The sequence below is a fragment of the Ammospiza nelsoni genome, chromosome 19 (genome assembly GCF_027579445.1).
Source record: "Ammospiza nelsoni isolate bAmmNel1 chromosome 19, bAmmNel1.pri, whole genome shotgun sequence".
In the NCBI taxonomy this organism is placed as follows: domain Eukaryota; kingdom Metazoa; phylum Chordata; class Aves; order Passeriformes; family Passerellidae; genus Ammospiza; species Ammospiza nelsoni.
The window spans coordinates 1,758,107-1,780,353 of record NC_080651.1 but is presented as its reverse complement, the minus strand read 5'-3'; the positions used below and the strand labels follow the sequence as shown (position 1 = coordinate 1,780,353).

General features: G+C 38.5%; 1 protein-coding gene across 1 annotated transcript in view; it reads left to right on the top strand.

Annotated features, from left to right (window-relative positions):
* Positions 1–22,247, top strand: part of HELZ (helicase with zinc finger) — a 72,200-nt gene that overhangs the window by 3,674 nt on the left and 46,279 nt on the right. The window contains exons 3-11 of the mRNA XM_059485588.1: positions 1,663–1,787; positions 3,903–3,959; positions 4,778–4,826; positions 5,399–5,474; positions 9,124–9,322; positions 10,356–10,463; positions 10,764–11,061; positions 15,213–15,480; positions 19,961–20,294. Coding sequence (XP_059341571.1) covers positions 1,663–1,787; positions 3,903–3,959; positions 4,778–4,826; positions 5,399–5,474; positions 9,124–9,322; positions 10,356–10,463; positions 10,764–11,061; positions 15,213–15,480; positions 19,961–20,294 — 1,514 coding nt within the window. The remainder of the gene's footprint in view (positions 1–1,662; positions 1,788–3,902; positions 3,960–4,777; positions 4,827–5,398; positions 5,475–9,123; positions 9,323–10,355; positions 10,464–10,763; positions 11,062–15,212; positions 15,481–19,960; positions 20,295–22,247) is intronic.

The following is a 22,247-nucleotide window of genomic DNA, read 5'->3' as shown; positions in this document are numbered from 1 at the left end:
TTTATGATCTTAGTTTTGGTTTTATGTTTGAATTATTGTTGGGAAGAAACTACCTAACATGGACTACTTGGTACTCACACTCCTTGGTACTCACAGGCTTCTTATAATGGGCAAAGCTTTATTCAAGCTGCTGTTCTGCCTTTTTACAAGACCTGACATGTTGCACAGCTGTGATGGTTTTATTTGAACCTGAATGATCAGGGTTTTCTGGAATAGCTGGAGAAATATGAGTTCTTTATAGTTCTTTACATGTTCTTCTATATACTGCTTGTAGGGTTACAGGGAATGATGATAACTTAAAATCTGTTAAATTACTCCACAAATCTTTCCCCAGAGAGAGTGCTTAATGTGTTGCAACTTTTTAGGTGGAACTGTATATGTTTTAGCAGGGTGATATTATGCAGATAATGATATGAAATATAATAATTGGAGATTTATATCTTATATCTTTATATTTGTGGAACATATTAATTGGAGATTTAATCTTTGAGATTAAAATAGCAAGCTGTCAGGCATGTTAAAGCTATTTTTGGTGCTTCTGTTTCTGATTTGGGAAGTGAGTTCTATTTTTAGCAATGTGGTCTGTACTATCGGAGTGGTGAATTCAGACTAGTCTTTGAGGCACTTTATGAAAGCAGATTTAGGTACCATTGCAGTTTGAAGAGATGCATAGTGTTTTTTATTTATTTATTGAGTCTTTCATGCAATTTCTGTTAATGATGTGAACGTCTATTGAGTGAGGAGTTCTGATTTATTATTCTAAAATGTAATCCTGAAGTTGTGGTGAATGTGAAATTCCTGTTAGCACTGAGAGGGGCTGTTTGCATCTGCATGAGTAGCAGTATAAACACAGATGTTGATGTTGCTTGCAATAACAGTTATTCTATAATTCCTTAATTTTAAACAACTGTCCAGCCTTCTTTTCAATTCACACCCGTAGCTTGCTAAGTTTTTAGTCACTCTGCATTGCATTTTCTGGACGGGTAACTCATGTGGTTAAGTGTTGTTGCAGCTTGTCTGAAGCAGTCCGTGTGGTGAAATAAATCCTGTCCCTGCTGGAAGTTCAGAAAGTGTCTGTTTGGCACTGCTCACTGCTGGTCCCGTGCTAGGGAGCATTCAGAAAGTTTTCTGTTACAGGGAGCCTGTAAATTTCTGGGCTCAGACAATCGTTCCTATATGCCACCCTTTGCAGCATAAGTGAATAAAAGGCCTTGTAGAGGAGCAGGAATTGCCCATGAGGAGGTTGGCTATTTTTGGAAACGACAGGGCATGTGTTTTGTGAGCATGAATGGATCTTCCTGAGCATGTTTGTGTTACTGAGAGGTTGTTGGTTGCTATTTCTTTTTTACCCTTTCTGTGAGAGGAGGTCCTTTGTGTCTGTGTCAGATATTTGAGTTTACCCTTCCCATATTTAATTTATGTCTATTTTAGCATGTAAACATGACAACCTTTTTTGAGCTCATGTGCAACATTTATGAGCTGGTGGGAGACAAGCTTCAAGTTAATATTAGACAACAACACATGAAATTTAATTTACATCCACAAGCCATGGATTTAACCTGAGCTTCAGACTTTGTTTTCTTGTTGAGGGTGAAGGAAAACTGTATGTATGAGTGAAATGGGTGGTGTGCTGAGGGTAATAGTGGCTGATTTGTGTTGCAGTGCTGGGAGAGGGGCTGGCCAAGGGCGATGGATCTCTCCGGGCAGTGCTCTGCTGCATGCATCTCAAAGGGAAGCTGCAAATTGTGTCTAATGTTCTTTCCAAATCACTGATGGGGGAATCACTGGTAAGTGGGTTTGCTGCAATCTACATCATTTAAAGAAACAATTTTGTATTTCCTTCTTGTAAAAAATCTGTTTAATAACAAACTTCCGAACATATGTTTCACTGGCAGCTTGCAACAAAAATGGTTTGTGTGGAAATGATAAATATATGGGCACACATATATCATCAGGATGCCAGGTTGTTGCATAACCAGTGTTTCAGAGTTGTGATTTTGGAAAGTTATTTCATTGCTGGCCCTGAATCCTCAGGGAATGTAAAATAAATTTGCATATTTGTGTGATTGACAAGAATAATATAAATCTCAAACTTTTCCTTGCTTATTCTAAATTGTACCTGACCCCATTTTGTATGGACTTCAGGAATTCTGTCCATTAAAGCAGGAAAAAATATTGATTGGACTTTTAAATAACTGGCCCATGATAACTTGTAAGACAGCATAAAAAGCTTTTCAGGAAAAGAAAAAAAGCTTTGCATTTCAAGATGAAGATAAAGGTTTGAGTTCAAAGCTTCTATTTTACCCTTAAACTGTTCAAACTTGTAAAGATGCTTTTAACCCCAGACATGTAAGTAACTTCAGACTTTTATGTGACTACTTATATGGGTAAATGAGGGACATATGTAAGAATCTAAAGAAGTGTCCTTTTAATTTCTGTAGTCTGGATTAAACAGGCAGTTAGTTCATCAGCCTGAACTGCTGGAATTAATACACCCAGAAACGTGCTCATAGCTTAGTCAGACTGAGGGGAATGTGTGACATCAGAAACTTGCAGGAGAGCCTCTTACCTTGAGATTGGATCCTGCTGAACTGAATCAGGAGGTTGTTTTTGAGAGTTCTGTTTGTCTGTCTGGTCTGCATCCTGAATTCCCTTCCCCCCAGCCATTGGCTATTTTTACATAAAGGGGTTTTTTTCCTTTGTTTAGCTGTTTTCTCATGAAAAAACGTTTCATTGAAAAATTCCTGGTGAGGTTGAAGGAAACTTGCCTTCAGGAAAAATGAGTAAAATAGTCTTATTGCAGGGAATGTGGAGTGCCCCTGTTTTGAGCTGTTGTTGTGCAAATAAAGGTACCTTTGTATAGAGTTCCAGAGTGTCATCCCAAAGCAGGGTTTGAGAGGTTTTTACAAGCTTTAGGTTGTTAGACACAGTTGTTTTCAGTAGGAATATTAAAATCAGCAGCTGATTTACTGACTGTGCCATTGTCTGAAAAAAGAAGTGAAACAAAGTTTTGGAATTAATTTATTGAAGAGTTGGAATCCATCCAGTTTCCTTCCCAGTGGCTAAAGAGAATGATTCTTGGTAATGTTTTTTTGCTCTGTTACATTTAAGCTCAACAAGTTCAATTTTCAGCCTTCTGCTGAAAAAGTGAAAAATCATTTTGGAAAAAGCTTTAAGTGTGAGGATTGTTAAATGTGTAAGTTTTGACCAAAGAGTAATTTCTCCTGCTCAGTAGCACAGTCTGAATGTGGAGAAGGCTAACAAATTAGTAGTACTTAATTAAATTTCTGCCAGAGATTATTGAAATAAACCCCACAGGTCTGGGTTCCTTTAATCAAAGTTTTGACTTACAAGAGTGTGAAATTGTTACAAATACCTATGTATTTCACATAAATTCAGTTTTGAAAGATTTTTACTTCAATTGTACTTGACTATGCAGTTAGTCACATGGCTGATCTTTGCTTTTGAGGGAAAACTCCAAAAATTACAATCTACATCAGAGCAGGAAGAGTTATGGAGCTGCAGAAATTAGTAGATCCTTAAAAAGAAATGAATCCATCACTGCAACAGCAGTGAAACATTATTATAATAATTCTTCAGAGCTGGAGTGTTGCAGTAACCATGGTATATTTTTTTCCTCAAGTTCTTCTTAATATGATGCTTTCCTGAATTCTCCTGTATTGGTACTTGCTGTAAATCTAGTGCTGGTTTGGCCAGTGTAGAATTCCCTTTTTCACCACAATGTTTACTCAGTTTTATTTAGTGTCATTTCAAACTGGTGCTGTAAGCCAAATTCATTTTTGTTTCTCCTGGTGTTGAGGGGGAAATGAACTTGGTTGCTGTGGTTTAATGCAATAATGAAGGTTTATTTGTTCAATAATTAATATTCTTTCTGCCCCCAGAACGGGATGGTAACTAAAGATCTCACACGACTGAAAACACTTCTTGCTGAAACAGAGGTAATGATGAGGATATTACTGGGAAAATAATGAGCAGCACCTGAAGCTTCCCATGTGTCCCAGGAGATCCAGGCTCACTGGGAACAGGCTGCTTCAAAAATTTTTATTTCTGCTGTGTTGGTCTTTACCCACCAGCCTCTTCAGGAACTTTTCATCACAGTCTTGCAGGATGTAGGAGAAAATAAAAAATGATGCTAATAGATTGTTGATTCCTTAAGTAGCAAGTAGGAAGAATTCCAAGCATTTAGATCTGCAGTATTTATTTATTTATCTATCACATTTTTCTCTGTTGGAAATTAGTCTGAAGTAATAAACATGACTTCAGAAATTTTAAAGATTATAAATACCTTCTTAACCACCTTTTTTTCTTTCCTTTTTTTTTTTTTTTTTTTTTGTACTGGAGGTCAAACTTATGTCTGCTGATTAAATTGTCCCCTCTCTTTTTTTTTTCTTTATGCTTAGTCATTTATTTGAGCTTTATTTTTATTGTAGATTGAAAGCTGAAAGACTTAGCAATGTAGTTTTGTTTTAGTGTTTCAGAAATTCACTGCAGTCCATGTTGAGTTGATTGTAGGGTGGAATTTGGTCTTATAAAAATCTCTAAAAGTTTTTTCTAACCAGTTGACTTAGTGTTTCTGTCAGAATTCCTGTTATTATCAGAATCCCTGTTATCAGCAGGGTTTGTGACTGGAAGTAATTTCAACTTATGATTGATGTTTTTTGTAATAATTTTTCTAAAACCCATTTTGACAGCAGTTCTTGTTGATGAAATTGTTTTGTGTTCCTTTGTAACTGTGGGCTTTTTAATATAATTGTAGGCAGCTGGTAAAGTACCGTCAGGATATCATGTAGAAGATTTAGAAGAAGGTATGTAACTCCATTTTAAATTATAATTTCCTAGTGAGAAGACTTGGATCCTGGTGAATGCTCAGCACTGCATTGCAGGCAAAAAGCAAAAAAGGGGCTTGACTGTTGTGATGAGTCCCAGTGAGGTAGAATTATCTCAATGTTGACTGAATTTGGAGGCAGAAGTTTCTGGTTGTTGACCAGAGGCCTGCTGCCTTCTGCAGATGGTTTGAAATCCACCTTCACCAGCTTTGCTCTAAATGAGCTTGTCATGCATTGTAAATCAGTTTGTGGGGAGGGGTTAATTTTGCTTGTGTTTTCAGACACACCTTGGGTTGATGCTCAGAGATGTGGATCCCTGAGCAGTTACTGTCTGAATGAAAAACAGAGAATTGAGGAGTAATTCAGATACACCCTGGGCTGATGCTCAGAGATGTGGATCCCTGAGCAGTTACTGTCTGACTGGAAAACAGAGAATTGAGGAGTAATTCAGATACACCCTGGGCTGATGCTCAGAGATGTGGATCCCTGAGCAGTTGCTGTCTGACTGGAAAACTGAGAATTGAGGCATAACCACTGTTCTGTCCCAGCAGGGTCACGGGATGGTTGGCACTTCCGCCCCCCTCCCAGGGGCGTCACCAGCAGTGAGGAATACACACTTTGTAAAAGGTAAGGGCACTGAGGAGTACACACTTTGTAAAAGGTAAGGGCACTGAGGAGTACACACTTTGTAAAAGGTAAGGGCACTGAGGAGTACACACTTTGTAAAAGGTAAGGGCACTGAGGAGTACACACTTTGTAAAAGGTAAGGGCACTGAGGAGTACACACTTTGTAAAAGGTAAGGGCACTGAGGAGTACACACTTTGTAAAAGTAAGAGCAGTGAGGATTTTGCACTCTGTAAAAGGTAAGGGCAGTGAGGATTTTACACTCTGTAAAAGGTAAGAGCAGTGAGGATTTTACACTCTGTAAAAGGTAAGGGCAGTGAGGGATGCACACTCTGTAAAAGGTAAGAGCAGTGAGGGATGCACATTCTGTAATAAGCGCAGTGAGAAGTACACACTTTGTGAAAGGTAAGAGTAGGGAGGGATGCACCCTCTGTAAAAGGTAAGGGCACTGAGGATTTTACACTCTGTAAAAGGTAAGGGCAGTGAGGATTTTACACTCTCTAAAAGGTAACGGCAGTGAGGAATACACACTCTGTAATAAGGGCAGTGAGGGATACACACTCTGTAAAAGGTAAGAGCAACGAGGAGTACACACTCTGTAAAAGGTATGAGCAGTGAGAAATACACACTCTATAAAAGGTAAGGGCAGTGAGGAGTACAAACTCTAAAAGGTAAGAACAGTGAGGATTTTACACTCTGTAAAAGGTAAGAGCAGTGAGGGGTGCACACTGTAATAAGAGCAGTGAGGGATACACACTCTGTAGTAAGAGCAGTGAGGAGTACTCGCTCTGTAAAAGGTAAGAGCAGTGAGGAGTACACACTTTGTAAAAGGTAAGAGCAGTGAGGAGTACACACTTTGTAAAAGGTAAGAGCAGTGAGGATTTTACACTCTGTAAAAGGTAAGGGCAGTGAAAAATACACCTTCTGTAAAAGGTAAGCTCTTTGCTTCACCCCCTCCAAAGGAGCAGAATGGTTCCTCTTCCATTCACCTGCTGACAGAATGCTGAAGAGGCCAGGAAAGTGGAGGTGCTTGTTAGAACAGGAGTTGACCTGTTCACAGGTTTTTGGAAGGGTCAGTTTATCCAGCAGCACTTCAGTTTATGGAATGGAATCACTAACTCAATTTTCATAATACAGTGGTTTGAGGGGCATTTTTCTAGTGGCAGGTCAGCATCTGTCTTTCTCCCCTTCCTTTTCTGATTTGGGTGATTTTAGAGGTGTGAAAAGTTCCTCAGGCAGCAGTGTAAGCAGACTGAAGCACTGTCAGGTTTCAGTGCTGCCTTCTGATAAATGAACTTTGTTGGTAGATGGGCTTTGTCTTCAGAAAAAAGCCCAGAATTTCCCTCAGATCTCATTATTTTCCCTTTTGCATAAAGTCAGATACACAGAGAAGATCCAATGGCTTGTATTGGTGTTTCTCCTTGTCTTTTTCCAATAATCTGGTTAAAATTGCCTGTACTTTGTGTTGTTAATTGTCATTGCTCTCCATAAAACTGTATTAGTATATATGGGGAGGAATCATCATTATGCACTTGGTTCTGCCATTTATGTAACTAATGCAAATTATTTTCAAAAGCTCTGACCTGCTTTTTAAGTGGCATGACTGAACTGCTGATTTTGAGCTACTTTTGGCATGATTTTCTAGAGATGCTAAATCTTGGCAACTCTTCTTGACTCTTAATCATGTCTGGTGCTTATTCAGCAATTTAAAAAAAGCAGATATTTACAATTTTTAGCTTGTGGTGATCTTTTGTTGAGTAACATCTATCCCGTGTTTCCAACCTGAAACATTTTTCCACTGAAGCTGTAATGAGCTTTAGGCTCACTGTTAACCCTTCCAGTAGGAAGGATTGTGCCTTGCTCAGCAATTCCCTGTGAACAGCATCATTCTGAGCAGGGACTGAAGGTTTTAGTTCCTTAGGAGGAGGCAGTTTCAGGTACTGAATATGAATTTTTGAAGGTCTGGTTTATTTTCCCCTGTGCCATAAAGCAGTAGGAGTGCAGAATATTTATTCTAGATAATGAAGCTATGGAATTGCAGGAGGTATTAAATAAGAAAGTAAAATTGAGGGGAAAAAAAGTGTTAAAAATATGAACAATAGGATCTTGGAAAACCTAAATAATGATGACAAATTTTAAAGTAATATGCTTTCCTGTTAAATAATGAAAAGGAAGCTCACTTGATTTTAAATCTGCTATGTAGGTTATAAGAACAGGTCAGCAATTTTTTATGCTTGCACTCCATTTACTTTAGGAAGTGAAATTCATAATTGTACTTTAGCATTCTAATGCAGTGGTGAATTGGAAAATTGACAGAAAGAATACTGAAATTGACTGCCAAGTAAAAACATTTTAATTTCAAATATATTAAGAATCATAGCTTGAGAAGGCCTTCAGTGACATGTTATATATCATGTTGATTTTGTTTACAGTTTGGGCATGCAAACTTTCAAGTGCATTTCTTAAAGGAAAATTTCTTTGCTAAATCAAATTAGAGCCACTGATGCAAGTGTGACCTAGATGTGCAGGTACTTGTGCTGCAAGGTTTTCAATGTCACAGGCAGAGCTGGCTTGGCTTTGTCTCACTGCTCAAAGTTCACAGTTTAATTTGCATTATATAACATATGTACTGTGGAAAACATTTATGCAAACATCACATCAAAAAATGTGATGTTTGCATAAATTTTATAGTTTCCTTTTGCAAAACAAACAAACAAACAAAACAGTCTCCTGGCCAAATTTTATTCTGTATAACCAGTGCTTTCCTGGTAGCTTCGGAGCTTAAATCTCTCCCTCTATTTAATTTTCATTTTGTCATCTGTTTTTCAAGTGCTTCAGTTTTGAAGAATGATGGAGCTGCAGCTGCTGCCTTGTGGTTTATAATTTTAATACAAAGTTAAATTATAAAAATAATCCCCAAATTATACAGGCATTTGCCCAGACTTGCAGTAAATTCTGAGAACTAGAATGCTTCAATTGTGTACAGGCCTTTGGAATAGCATTAATTCCATGCATCAGCACATGCCACTAAGTGGAAAATGTATTTCTTTAAGAAATTCTTAGTGTCTGCAAGAATAGATCCTTTTTTCACTAATACATCCTTTGCAAAGAGGAGCATTAAACCTTTTCCTAGAGGTTTCTGTGGAGCTGTATTTAGTAGAAGGGACCATGTGATGTCACTGTTGCTCCAGGAAAAACTGCTGATTGGGTATTTATCAGCTAATAATGTAATCACTGGAAGAAATTATGCTACACCTTTCCTTTGCCCTTGATTAACAGGGGGCTTTGTGCATATTAATACAGTGCCTAGTCATTTCAGGGATGCTCTGTGATCTCCTTGTGTTAATTGCTGTACAAACACTTGATTCTGTTTTCTTTAAAGCTGGAAATTTCTTAAGACTTCCATCCCCCTGTATTTCTAAGAAGTTTTGTATATTTTATATATAATTTATATATATTGGGCTTTGCAATGAGAGATGCTGCTGCCTCTTTTAGAAAATGCTGTATAAATATAAAGGTATTTCCAAAGTAGTTCACATGGACTAAAACTGCCTTTAGTTCTGTGAGAGAAACTTAAAAACTCTTTCTGGCTTTACAATTAAAATTGTGATTTTTTTTTTTTTTAATAATGTTTTTTTCTATTTCGTGTAGATTTTTAGAGCAAGGGATCTGCAGGTATGGTGCCCAGTGTACTTCAGCACATTCCCAGGAGGAGCTGACAGAGTGGCAGAAGCGCTACGCTTCCCGCCTGATCCGCTTGAAGCAGCAGAAGGAGAACAAGCAGTGCTCAGGCACTTACATGGAAACCCTCATTGAGAAATGGATGAATTCCTTGTCTCCTGAGAAAGTGGTAAGGAAAATATCCTGCTTCTCTGTGTGATCAGAGTTAAAGATAACAGAGCCTGGTTTTGGCTCTGTCAGAGCTGGTTGAATCACTCCTCACCAAGAAATTGTCCAACCAGTTTGCTCTCCTTTCCCTCCTGCCCTGGGTCTTGCAAAGAGTCCTAGGCTGAGTTTTGGGTTAATCACAGCTCTTTCATTTTGCATATTCACAATTCCCAGTGTAGGATGGGTCAGCAAGTCTCATGGTATTGTTCCTGTTCCCTGACTAGATGGCAGAACTTCTTAAACTGGAGAATAAGTAGTGAAGGTTTCACAACTTAATGGGGAATACTTTGACTCTGACTCTGACTCTGACTCTTACTCTTCGTGGGGAATACTCTTACTTGTGTGAGGCTCCTTTCTCTGCCTGCAGCTGCAGGCCCTGGTATGAAGAGCAGCCAATCCCCCAAATATTCAGAAGTGTTTGAGTACCAAGGAGTGTGGGATATGGATATGATCAAATTTAGCAGCCCTTTGGAATTAGAAAGAACATTTTTTGTAGCATTCAACGAGCTCTACTTAGCACTGACCCTAAGGAGTTTTTGGTCCATCTATTGTTGATTAAAATCTGAGAAAAATGGACTTTAGCAAAATACATTGATGAGTAGAAAGCCTGATTATTTTTTCCTGTTGTCTCAATAGTCTTGATGTCAGTGAGATCAGAGATCTTCTGGGCCTCACTGTATCACATATCCTTTTTTCCAAATGAAATTCTGTTCTACTTTAGACGTTTACAATTCAGTTGTTTATTGAAAATCAAATCTTGTCCCTAAATTGTTCTATTCTTCACTTACACAGTGTGGTCTGGTAGATTTAGCTTGTCTCTTTGCATTAGCACATGTTTACATTAACTCCTGAGTGGGACTTGCATCAATCCTGCACAATCTGGGAAACCATTCTTTCCTCTTTCTGTTAAACAAAGTGCTACCTTTTCCTGAATGTTTGTGTTTTGATACTGCCTGTAGAAGTTTAATGTTATCTTCCTTTTTTTTTAAATCTAGCTTAGTGAATGTGTAGAAGGAGTAAGAGTAGAACATAATCCCGAGCTCTCAGTCACTGTCACCACCAAAAAGTCTCACCAGACATGGACATTTGCTCTCACATGTAAGGTAGGACTACTTATTTTTTGAAAGTTAGTAATAACTAGAATGCTACCCATAACCTTTTGCAATTAAGATTTCAATTGCATCTTCCTTAAAATAGAGAAACCTCCTAGCACCATCCCTTCTCTCTCTTTTTCTCCAGCAGCTCTGGTGATGATGTATCAACTGCCCAGATACCTGGAAATCAGGCAGGACCTGTATCTGCCCTGAAAAACTGATAGTTCTTATTAACCCTTTTGATCTGATTGCAAATGAAGATATTCCTGGAATGATTTCAGTATTTCAGCCTTTGCATTTCCTTTGCAGCCTGCCAGAATGCTGTACCGAGTGGCATTGCTCTATGATGCCCATCGACCCCACTTCAGTATCGTTGCAATATCTGCTGGAGACAGCACTACCCAGGTATCACAAGAAGTTCCAGAGAACTGTCAGGAATGGATAGGAGGGAAGATGGTCCAGAATGGAATAGATCACTATATATACAAAGTCAGTATAGCCTTTAACACAGAAATCTTTGGGACTTTCCGCCAAACTGTGGTGTTTGACTTTGGATTAGAACCAGTCCTCATGCAACGAGTGATGATTGATGCTGCTTCCACTGAAGGTAATGTACTAAAACTTTATTTTTTGTTTTGTATAGTGGAGATCTTTCATGCCATCTCTTTCCTTTTCAGTTTTTGGGCAGAACAGCATCTCTGTCAGCTGCTCGTGAATGTTTTGTGCTGTATGTTGTGTTCTTCATAGATTGAAAAGAAATAATGGGCAAAAGCTTCAGAGGGTGCAAATCAGGCAGATAATTGGAATATGACTTACTTTGTGTCAGGGTAGAGCTCCTAAGTATGATTAAAATGCTGGGGATTTCTAGTTTGGCGTGTGTCTGAGTGCAGCACTGGAAGTTCTGCCTTTATAAACACATGTTTATGTTTTTATAAACATTCTTATATTGATGAAGACATTAAATATGTCAGAAAAAGTCATTAGAGAAATTAAGTGTTTCTGTATAAGAATACACAGGGTAATAAAACAGTCATTAAAACAGACTATCTGAGAAGTTGGTTTGTATTTTTTTCTTCTCTTGTAATACCTGCCTAGGTTTGTCAAAGGCAAGACGCTGAGTATAGGCTTTTAACACAATAATTTGCTGCTGACATGAATTTAGAAAATGTTAAGAAAATGTAACTATATTTGTGTTTTCAGATAAAGAAATGAGCTACAAATTACTATGTTTAATCTGTTTCTTAAACTGATCTGTGTCTCTCAGTTCAAACCTGAAATAACTCCAGTATGAGAAAAATGTCAGAAAATGGAAAGATGTTTGAAGAGGTGCAAAAAAAGAAGGAAGCACTTTGATTTATGGTGTAAGAGAGCTAAATATAGGTCACTATATCACTCAGCAGTGAGCCATTGGGTGGGATACAGGATTTTAATTTTTAATGAAAATTTGAGAGATAAAAACACCACTGAATCAGAATTGTAGCACTGGGATTTAAGTAGAAAGAAGAAAAAGGAAAAGGAAGGATAAAAGATGAAGCTGAGCAGCAGTTTTCTATTCCTGGCTTTGATTTCCATGTAACAGATTAACATTTGCAGCATTCATGGAACAAAGCTGTAAATAGCAAATACCAAAGATCATGATCTTTTGAGATGCCTCCAGTGCCTGTAGGCAGGAGCAGGGGGGCAGAGCATGGTGTAACATCTCTAGGAGCTCAGGGTATGGCACTGCCAGGAGTGGGAGCCCTTCCATGATCTCCATGGAGCACGTGGGTGATCACAGATCTCCTAAACCACTGCAGAACAGTCCTTGCCTTTTAAATCTGGGCAAGAGAAGGGAACCGAGCCATGAGTTACTTGCAGAATCAGAATTCCGGTCAAACCAATCTGTGGTGTGGAGCCTTAAACCAGGTCCTAAGCACAGGATCCCAGAGCAGCCAGCTGAATTCCACATGGAGGTGATGGGTGAGGTGGAGGTAGCAGCCCCCAGCATCAGGTGCTGCTGTTTCCTTCACTTGTTTTCTGTCTGTGTGCACAGGGACACTGAAGTCTTCAGGCAGGGTACCACTAATACTTACTTCATATGGAGAGAGTGTTAGGAGCTTTACAGATAATTGTAACTACAGAATCCTGGGCTGTTTGCTGTGTGTGCAAGAGGTGTGTAACAGGCAAGGGAAAGGGATCTGCATCGCTACACTGGATCTGTGTCATGATGGGTGAGGTGGAGGTAGCAACCCCTGGCATCAGGTGCTGCTGTTTCCTTCACTTGTTTTCTCTCTGTGTGCACAGGGACACTGAAGTCTTCAGGCAGGTCCCCACTGTGAAAAGTGCATATTATATGGCTCTAGGCAGATATTCACTATATGGATTTTGATATATTGATTAGTAGTGCTGTATTAACATTTTAATAATATAGTAAATGTAGTCTAGTTAACTTTTAACTTTTGTAGTTAAAATAAGAACTATGTATGTGAGGTATTTTTTTAAGAAAGGGGTGAGGCACTTGCACCAGATAGCAGCCACAGGACACCTGAATCTTTCAGAGGAAAAGAATTTATTGCCCTCTTATCAGAAGAAATGAACTTCTTCCCGCCTTGGAGGCGCTGTTAGGATTAAGAGGAAGAAGTTGACACAGACCAGACAGAATCCTGTGTTTGAATGGAATTTATGCATCATGTATGAGGTATATGAATATGCAACAGGCTGTTGTTTTTCAGGGTTAATATTTGGTAATGTGTGTCCTTTTTTGGGCTCGTGCTGCCCAGAAAAAGGTACCTGGACGTCCATAACTCTTTTGTCTTTATTGTCTCATATTGTCCTAATTCAAATTGTCCAAATTATTATTACTCTAATTGTATTACTATTTTCATAACCATTTTATTACTATTAAACTTTTAAAATTTTAAAAACAACTGATTGGTGTTTTTCACAACCACTAATACTTATTTCAAATGGAAAGAGTCTTAAGAGCTTTACAGATAATTGTAACTACAGAACCTTGGGCTTTTTGCTGTGTGTGTAAAAGGTGTGTAACAGGCAAGGGAAAGGGATCACTACATTGAATCTGTGTCCAATTCCATAATTTCTTTTACTTTTTATATATATGAATATATAAAAGGTAAAAGAAATATTATATATGAATATATGAATTGAGATCTTGTGGAAATGCTTTTCTAACAAAAGATGCCTGAGGTCTCTGTGTTTGCTTGTAATTCAGGGCCCTGTTGAGATGTTTAGGCAGCAATGAAAGGTCAACATTAAAATATTTTAATAGAAGAGCGTCCATTCTGCATGTAGAAATCTTTATTTACAGCAGAAGAAGGGAGCTGTAGGAAGTTTTCTGTGCACTGATATGTACTAACTGCTCTTTGAGAGAGTGTCCCTGTGTGTGCAGGGTGTGCCAGGAGCTGTTTGTGTCAGGCTGCCAGGGAAAGCCTCTCCAGTGCTGGGAATTTCGTGGCTGTTCCAGCAAGCAAGGAGTCAGTCCCAGCATAATCACTGAGCTTTGGGGATCTGAGGTGTGATTTGTAGCAGGGAAAGCTTCACTTATGGTGATGTTATTTCAGACACACAAACCACACAAACTTGGACTTTTTCTTTGCTGTACAACTGTAGCTACTGCTATGGTTCAGGCTTGAGGGATATATTTAAATGTGTCTTCTTGGTGAACACATGAGATCAGTAAGATAAGCCATGTTCCTGTGGTCAAAGTCAAGCTGAACGAGATTTCTTTTGCTAAAATGTTGGGTTTTTTTCTTATTTAGACTAAAGACAGTCAAGATGATGTTAAGCATTTAATTTGAATTTGAAAATGTCTTTTTTGCACATTTTCAGCGTTGGTGTGATATCCTGGATACCTATGTTAAATCTTACTCAGAGATTATACATTAAGAGAGCATAGCTTGACTATAAATGCCAAATATTTTCAGCCCTGCAATTTAACTGCAATTCTGTTAACTGATTCACTGTTGTCATAGTGGTTTTGTGGTTTTAATGGATATATTCTAGGGAGCTGTAGACAAGTGCTTGGTCTTCTGTTTCTTATCTAAGTTATGTGGTCCCTGAAATTAATAGTAGCTGAAAAATCAGTTTCCTTTGAAAGGAAAAAGATGAAAAATTAATTTCCTTTGAATTTTCTAATTTTATATCATGTTGGGTTACATTTCCCAAATTTTCTTAGTAAAGTATCTTTAGCTACTTTATGTAACTGCACCACACAGATTAGGGGGCTGTAGAACTTTTTTAAAGCCTTTCATGATGTTGCAAATGCAATGATTCCTTACCAGCTGATTTATCAACTTTATCATTGTTTTTTTTTTTATTTATCAACTTTATCATTGTTTTTATGACCTTCTAAATTTTGTAATATACATTGTGGGGTTCCACACTATTTAATGATTTTGAAATGAGGGGATGTTGCAGTTGGGTTTTGAAGTGTATTGCAGTGCCAGGTCCTTCAAAGCTGTCCAAGTAAAAGTGCTTTTTTGTATTTATTAATTCTAATTGCTATCTATAGAATGTTTTATTTTGTGATACTCTTGGAGAGCCTGCTTGTTCTGTGTGCACACCTGAAAAGTAGAATAGTAAACACCAGCAGGGAACTTCTTAAAGGTATTGTGGGCAGAGCAGACTCTGCCTGTTTTAGGTATCTCTGAGGGGATTGGTTTTACTGGTGTGTTTTGTTTGGTTGGTTTATTTTTGGAAATAAAACCAAGGCAGTTTTTTGTAAAAACAAAGGTCCCCTTCCCTGCTCTGTCCATGCAGACCTTGAGTACCTGATGCACGCACGGCAACAGCTCCTGACCACAGCCAAGCGCTGGGATTCCACCTCCAAGACCATTGTGGAGTTTGAGCCTAATGAAACTACTGAACTGGAGAAGAGCCTTCTCACCAGATACCAAATCCCTCTGTCTGCTGACCAGCTGTTCACACAATCTGTCCTGGACAAATCATTGACCAAGAGCAACTATCAGTCCCGGCTCCACGACCTCCTGTACATTGAGGAGATTGCACAGTATAAGGAAGTTAGCAAGTAAGTGATTCCTTTATGAAAATATTCCTATTAAAATCAGGGTTACAGCTTTTTTCATTAAGATACTGAGGTTTCCTGTTTCTTTTAACTGAACCTGAATGAGTCTGGGAATAGTAGTATTTGGAAAAGGTCACCAGCACTTAAATGTAAATTCCTGCTAATTCATTGAAAACAAAAAGTTTGTATCAGTCTGTGCTTACAGTTGCAGGCACTAAACAGCTGTTGGATGTGGTTTTGTTAATTAATTTTGTCTGTCTATACAAAAATAGATTAATAATAGTTATATTTTTGTTCTGTGGAAAAGTAGGTTATAGCAAAGGAATATATAAAATCTTTGTAAAAAGAGTTGAATTGTGGGTGGATCAGACTGATCTTGTGATGATGTAGCAGCTGACTTTATTTATCTCCTAAATAGGTTGATACCCAGTTTCTGAATAAAAGTTCCTAATAAAAGGCATGTAATATACATTGTTTGGTTTGTTGTGTCTTTAGGTGTTAGTTACAAATTACTCAACTCGTGTAGATGCTTGAAAAATGTGGATTTAGGTAAAAGATGTGAAGTTCACACAGACCTTCATGTGGGCTTTTTTTTGGTGTAATTTAATATTTTTGGTCAAAAATCTTTCCTGTATTCATGGGGTACTAAAGAGTTTTAGAGTTTTGTCACTACTCAGAGTGGAAAGTCTAAAAGATACAACATCATTGTAGCCTAACTGGGTAGCAAATTTAGTTTTATCAATTACTTGAAGTTCCAAATCAGGAAGTTGTTTTTAAGATGAAGAACCTTTCCTGGCGCTACAGAGGTTCAGCTGAACCCACCCCCTAGAACACAGAAAGAAAATACTGTGAATAGCTGTATTTCCATTGCTTTTAAGGCAGAAAAATGGTTACATTTCTTTTTTAAATCTCAGCTGAAGGGCAGTATTTGAGCTGTTTCCTATCTTTTATCACTGCTGCACTCTGCTCTTGAGCTGGAGTCTAACACATGGAGCAATCATGCTTGAACACTGTTTCCAGCTTACAGAAATATTCTCCATCATACACATTTATAAACAGGTTGGCTCTTAGGCCTTTTGAAATAAAAGTGGATTTAAAGTAAATATTATTAATACCATTAAAACCATTAAAACATGAGCAGTATTTTTACTGATAGAATTTTCACCTTGGGAGTTACACTCTCATGCCTCATAGGAAACCAAAGTGCAGCAAACCTGGAGAAATGAAAGAAAAATAAATGTATCCTGCATGCAATGCTTTCCCTTTTGACTATTTGGTGCAGCAGTAATTTATTGCTTGATTAAGTTAAAAGTAAGTTAATATGTTCTTGAAATCTTCTGTTTTGATAGTGTTGATGACAAACATTCTTTTGATCTTGTAGCTGACCCACTTTATTGCAAGGAGGCTGAGACCAGCAGACATTTCCACTCCTCTGTGGCTAAGATCACACACTTGGTATTCTCTAGTGAGGTGTCAGGGTTGAAAGCCTGGAAATGGCTCAGAAATCCAGATGCAAGTGGGTTGTAACACCTCTGAAGTGGTGCCGCAGTGACAGTGTTGATGAGCTGTTGCACTTGCAGGGGTTTGTGAATGTACATTGTAAAAGGAGGAGGATTGGCAGCCTGGTCTTCTGACTGCACTGGAGTAACACCAGTGTCAGAGTGGAGTGGATCCTTGGCTTTGAGGAATGTTGATGGTTTCTCACTTTCTAGGACGGTGCTGGTTCAGACTTGGTGTGGAATCACCTGGGTGGAACTGGACAGTGTTGGGTGAAAGTTGCGGTGGCTCAAACGTATCTTGAATTCAGTTATAAGGGAGTTCTGGACAGTCTCAGAGAACTTTACTTTAAAATTGTGTTTATTTTAATATTTTAGGAGACATTTATGCAAGTTATTCCACCTGAGTATCACAAAATAGAATAAATAATAAGAGAGTCACTGCTGTTGAATTTCCAAGTGCAAACACACTTTTTGAGGAAAACCAAAGCAATGTTCCAGTCTTAAAAACTCTAGTAGTTGAGTTTTGGAGAGTCTAAATATCTGTTCATGGTTTTAAAACTCTTCCTTTCTCTCTTGCATATTGAAAGAAAAGCAACATATCCTTCTCAGAGTGACTAGAACATTTTCTTGTATGAACATTGAAGGGTGCGAGGTGACAGACAGCTCCTTCCCTGCTCCCAGAATTACAGAGCAGATTTCTCCTCAAGGCTGTGAACACGTCAAGTACCGGCTCTGATGGAAAATAAATTGGCTTTTGTCATTGCTGCGTGTTGCAGTGATCCCTCCCCAGGCAGGTGTCCCAGTGCACACCCTGAGCCCTGCAGGTGTCACAGCAAATGTGCTGAATGTGCTTTTGCAGAGTGGCACCTGGGGCTGTGGCCAGGATGGGTTTGTTTGCCTTTGGGGAATTTATTGTTTGCACTGGTACTGATGATTAATGATTTATGAAGTCATTCTTCATAATTATTCAGTGGTTTTAAATATGAACAAAAGGTTTTCTTGTAGGTGTTTCATGAACACTGCAGGTAGGCTGGCATTTGCAGTGCTTAGGAGGAAATAAAGTTTTTGATTTTTTTTTATAAACCTGACTGAAAAGCTTATTTTGTCTAACCCTGCAGAACAAGGGTTAGACAAGGGTGAGAAATGGATGAAAGAAGATTTTCTGATTTTTAAAAATCAAATCCTAAGAGGATTTTGTAGTTTTGTAGTTTGCCAGAAGGTGTCAGCTTGCTCAATGGAAATTGCTTGATAATCTAAACTTGAGATTCCCTTAAGCACAGCAGATGCAGTTCAGTCTTTTATGAAAACACTAACCTGTGCCTTGTCGCAGAAATGCAATAAAAATGTTTTGCAGCACGTTTTTGTGAATCTGAATTTCAGCTGATACATATTCAGCAGCAAAGGGATCAACTTTAGGGAAGTTTCAACAAAATAAATTCACAATAGCAAATGATTGTATCTCAGTAAGAATTCCCTTGTTACTCAGTTAAATGTTTTCTATAGTGTTTTAACAAGGAGCTGGGAGTTGTGTTTCAGATGTGGCTGACTTGCTGATAGCTGCTTTGGAATAGTGCAGCACTTCAATAGAAGAGAATTTGTCTTTTTGTTCTGGGCTTTTTATTGGAATTTGTGGAAATGGGAAGGATTGGGTGAATTTTTCACTCTAGCTTGTGCAGTAACCTCTGTGGTCAGTGATAACCAAACAGATCCCTCTTAGGTAAGAAAATTTCCGTTGTTTTTGGAGAGTGGAGGACTGGGAAATTCAGATCTGACAATGCCCATGTTCTGTAAAGAAAGAGCTGTTGCCACATGGGGGCAAACTTGCAGTTTTTGTGCAAGATTTGTGGCTTGGCAGATCTGAAAAGTACATCTGATTGGCTTGGTAGATGTTTAATTACCAAGCTAAAATGTTGGATTTTATTGTTAGAGGCTTATGATTATTGATACTGCAGGGCTTAAATGAGCAATTACCAGTTTGTTAGGTTAACATAGAAATTATAAGAAGAACTGATCAAATCAAACTAGTATAAGTATGAAAAGTATTATAAGAAAATAATGTATTTTTCCAAGAGGTTTTAATTAATTTGAATGGGTTTTACTTTTTTCCTGTAATTTGTTGCAAATTTAGGAAAAAGTTGCTGGTGAGAAAATAACAGAATATTGTTACTCTGGTATCAGACTTTTTTCACCTTTGTTCTTTTTAAAACCAGGTTGAAGCAATCTGTTTTAAAAACCCCAACACACTAGGAAGAGATTACTTTTTATTGGTGAGAGGTCAATAAAGCGTGCTAATAAGTCACTTTAATGTGTTGTGCATGTGACTTCTGGAAAATGATAACTGCAAGGGATGAATTTGTTACATCTCTGATTACAGGTGGAAGCTGCTGCTGATAGGAATTCTGGGGATAGATGGTTTATAGGGCTGAGCCTGTGTTGCCATTCCCTCATTTCAAATAAAATGATATCATTTTAATGCCTACAATCTGATTTGTTTGAAGGCATTTTGATCAATCCCTCTGAATTATAGGTATAATACCATTTACTTTTTAGGATGGAGATTGCCCTCTTTGCTGTGCAGCCTGGAAGAGGCACATGGGATAAAGAGGAATCTTGCTCTGTCCTTTGCCTGCTTGCCTCCCCCTGCATACCTACCATAAGATTACAGACTGTTTAAATAGAAATTTTACTGCTTTGGAACACGTAATTCATTCACTCTAAGCTTTTATTGGTATCTAGTATTTGTTTCTCTCTTGTGAGGGTTCTTTTTTTAAACTTGATAGATGCTGATTCTTTTAAATATGTTCTTTATAAGCTACAAGAGAAAAAGTGTGGATATTTGATAGCTGCATACTTAGAAAGAGCCAGTTTGACTGTACTTGTCCATACTTAAAAATTAATTAATGAGGTGAATCCTCACTCTGAACGCCTGAAATTTCAGAATCTGAGAGCGTTTTTGTGCACTGACTCGATGCTTTCTCACTTAGGTTCAACATAAAAGTGCAATTGCAGATTGTAGCAAGCTTCATGCTCACTGGTGTTTCTGGAGGTGCAAAATATGCCCAGAATGGACAACTTTTTGGCCGCTTTAAGCTCACTGAGACCCTCTCTGAAGACACTTTGGCTGGACGGCTGGTGATGACCAAAGTCAATGCTGTTTATTTATTGCCTGTCACTAAAGAAAAGTCAGCACAGACCCAAGGAACCAAAGAGAAGGTTTATGAAGCAGCTATTGAGGAGAAAACAAAGGATTATATCTTCTTGAGGGTCTCCAGGGAATGCTGTGAGGAGCTGAATCTTCGGGCAGATTGTGAAATGCAGGTAGGTCTGCCTGGAGGTGGTTGTGCTGTCACAACTCTTTGCCTTCTGTTTGTTTTGCCTCCTTGACTGATCTGATTACCAAACAGAAATAACCTCAGATTAAGGTCACTGGAATTGCCTGGAATGAATGCGTTTTCACCCAAGGTTTATCTCATTCTGTTTGTTTTGTTTTGGGGAAGCATATGCAAGAATCTTAATGTCTTAATTTAACATGGATAATTGGTCTGGGAAGATTTATGTCATTCTGAGCTCTTGGTTTTGTGTTTGTTTTCTTAAAACAATAATTAAACTTACTAATTGATTGTATTTGAAACTTGACTGGAATGCAAAATGAGCTGGGGCTTCAGGAGCTGGCTAATTTTTCCTTTAGTGTCTTAATAATCTTGGCCCAAGGCAGCAGATCTATTCTGCATTAGAAATTGGGTCCTAAAGTTGTTTGTAAAATCATTTAGTATTTTATATGTGTATCACTGAACTGGTGGTCAGATTCTTTAAGCATTACCTATCTTTAAATGAATTTAAATTATGAGGAATTTTTTATGTGTATTATTAACTGAAATTTTGGAAAGGAATCCTCAGTTTAGAACTGAGGAGGTTGTAATTTGGATGTGCAGAGTTTTTGTTAAAGGTGCTGGAGGTTCTGCTGCTCTCTTCAGTAGAGCTGGTATTCCCTGTGTGATTCTTAAACACTGATAAAAGTGCTTTGATTTCTGTGGATTTTGGATAAGTTGGGTAGTTTCTTTCCTTTTTATTTTCCTTTTAACTAGTCTCAGAAACTTGGTGGTGCCTTGTTTACCTGCTGTTCTGGCTTAACTGTAATAAATACACAATTCTGCTTTTATCAGGTAAACCCTTCATAAAGGTGGGGTGGAGTGAACTTTAAAGCACCGTGGCTGCTGCCACTCTTTTATTTTTGGAGTGGTTCCTCTGTTGTCTGTCCTGCTCTGTGAACCTGGCAGTGGAGTAACTTCCTTTCCCACTGATTTCTGATTGTGGAATGTGTATTAAAGCAGGTTACATGCCTCTCCTTCCCAGATGGCCTCATTCACTACTCTGCAACAGCAAATAAAACTATTTGATTCCATCCCAGCAGCATTAAAAGCAAAACAAATCCCAAGCTGTTAAGAAAGTGGTGAATGCAGGTAGATAAGGGGAGGTATTTAATGCCAGGCACCTTGCTTGGACTCCCAGAAGGGGCTGTTAAAGTGTCTCCCAGATGAGCATCACAGCTTTTCTGCATTTAAATTACCCTTGTTAGGTTGTGTGGCTTTCTGTCAGCCTTGGGGCTGCCTGGGCAAGGATATTTTCCTTGGATGGATCAAACCATGAGTTTGGGAGCATTGCCATTTGAGTGGCAGTCCTTGCCACACACCTGCAGGTTGTGCTTGGGAACAAATCAGTGCTGGGGAGGGATGGGCAGGACAGAGCTGGGGGGCAGCTCCAGGTGCCCATGGGCAGGATGAGCTCTGCTGTCCCTGCTGAGAAGTGCCAGCCCTGTGTGCAGAATGGGGCTGGGTGGCACAAATTGCACAGAGTGGAAAAAGAATTCTTGAATTTTCATTAAAAAAAAAGTTTTCTTAGCAGCTCCAAACACCTCTGTGAGCTCCGTGCTTAGCGCTGTCAGATTTGTTGCTGCCCTTGTCTTCAGACTTATGGTTGTACATCTTGCTGTAAAATGTGGCAGTCAAGATGAATATTTAATGTCTCTATATCTGCCAGAGATGGAAAGTTAATGGCTGCACTCTGCAGGGATACAAGCAAACATTGTTTATTTACAGCAAAGCTAGTGTTGATTTTACATGCTACATAATGATATGAATGCTGTAATGCTGAAATAAGAGTACAAAAAAGAAAATGCTAATTTACAAAGCCTTTTGAAGAAGATGATCTGCAAGTAGTAAACATTACTGGTACAGCAGAGTGATCCCTGTGGTGGGAAAGGGGCTTTGTGGG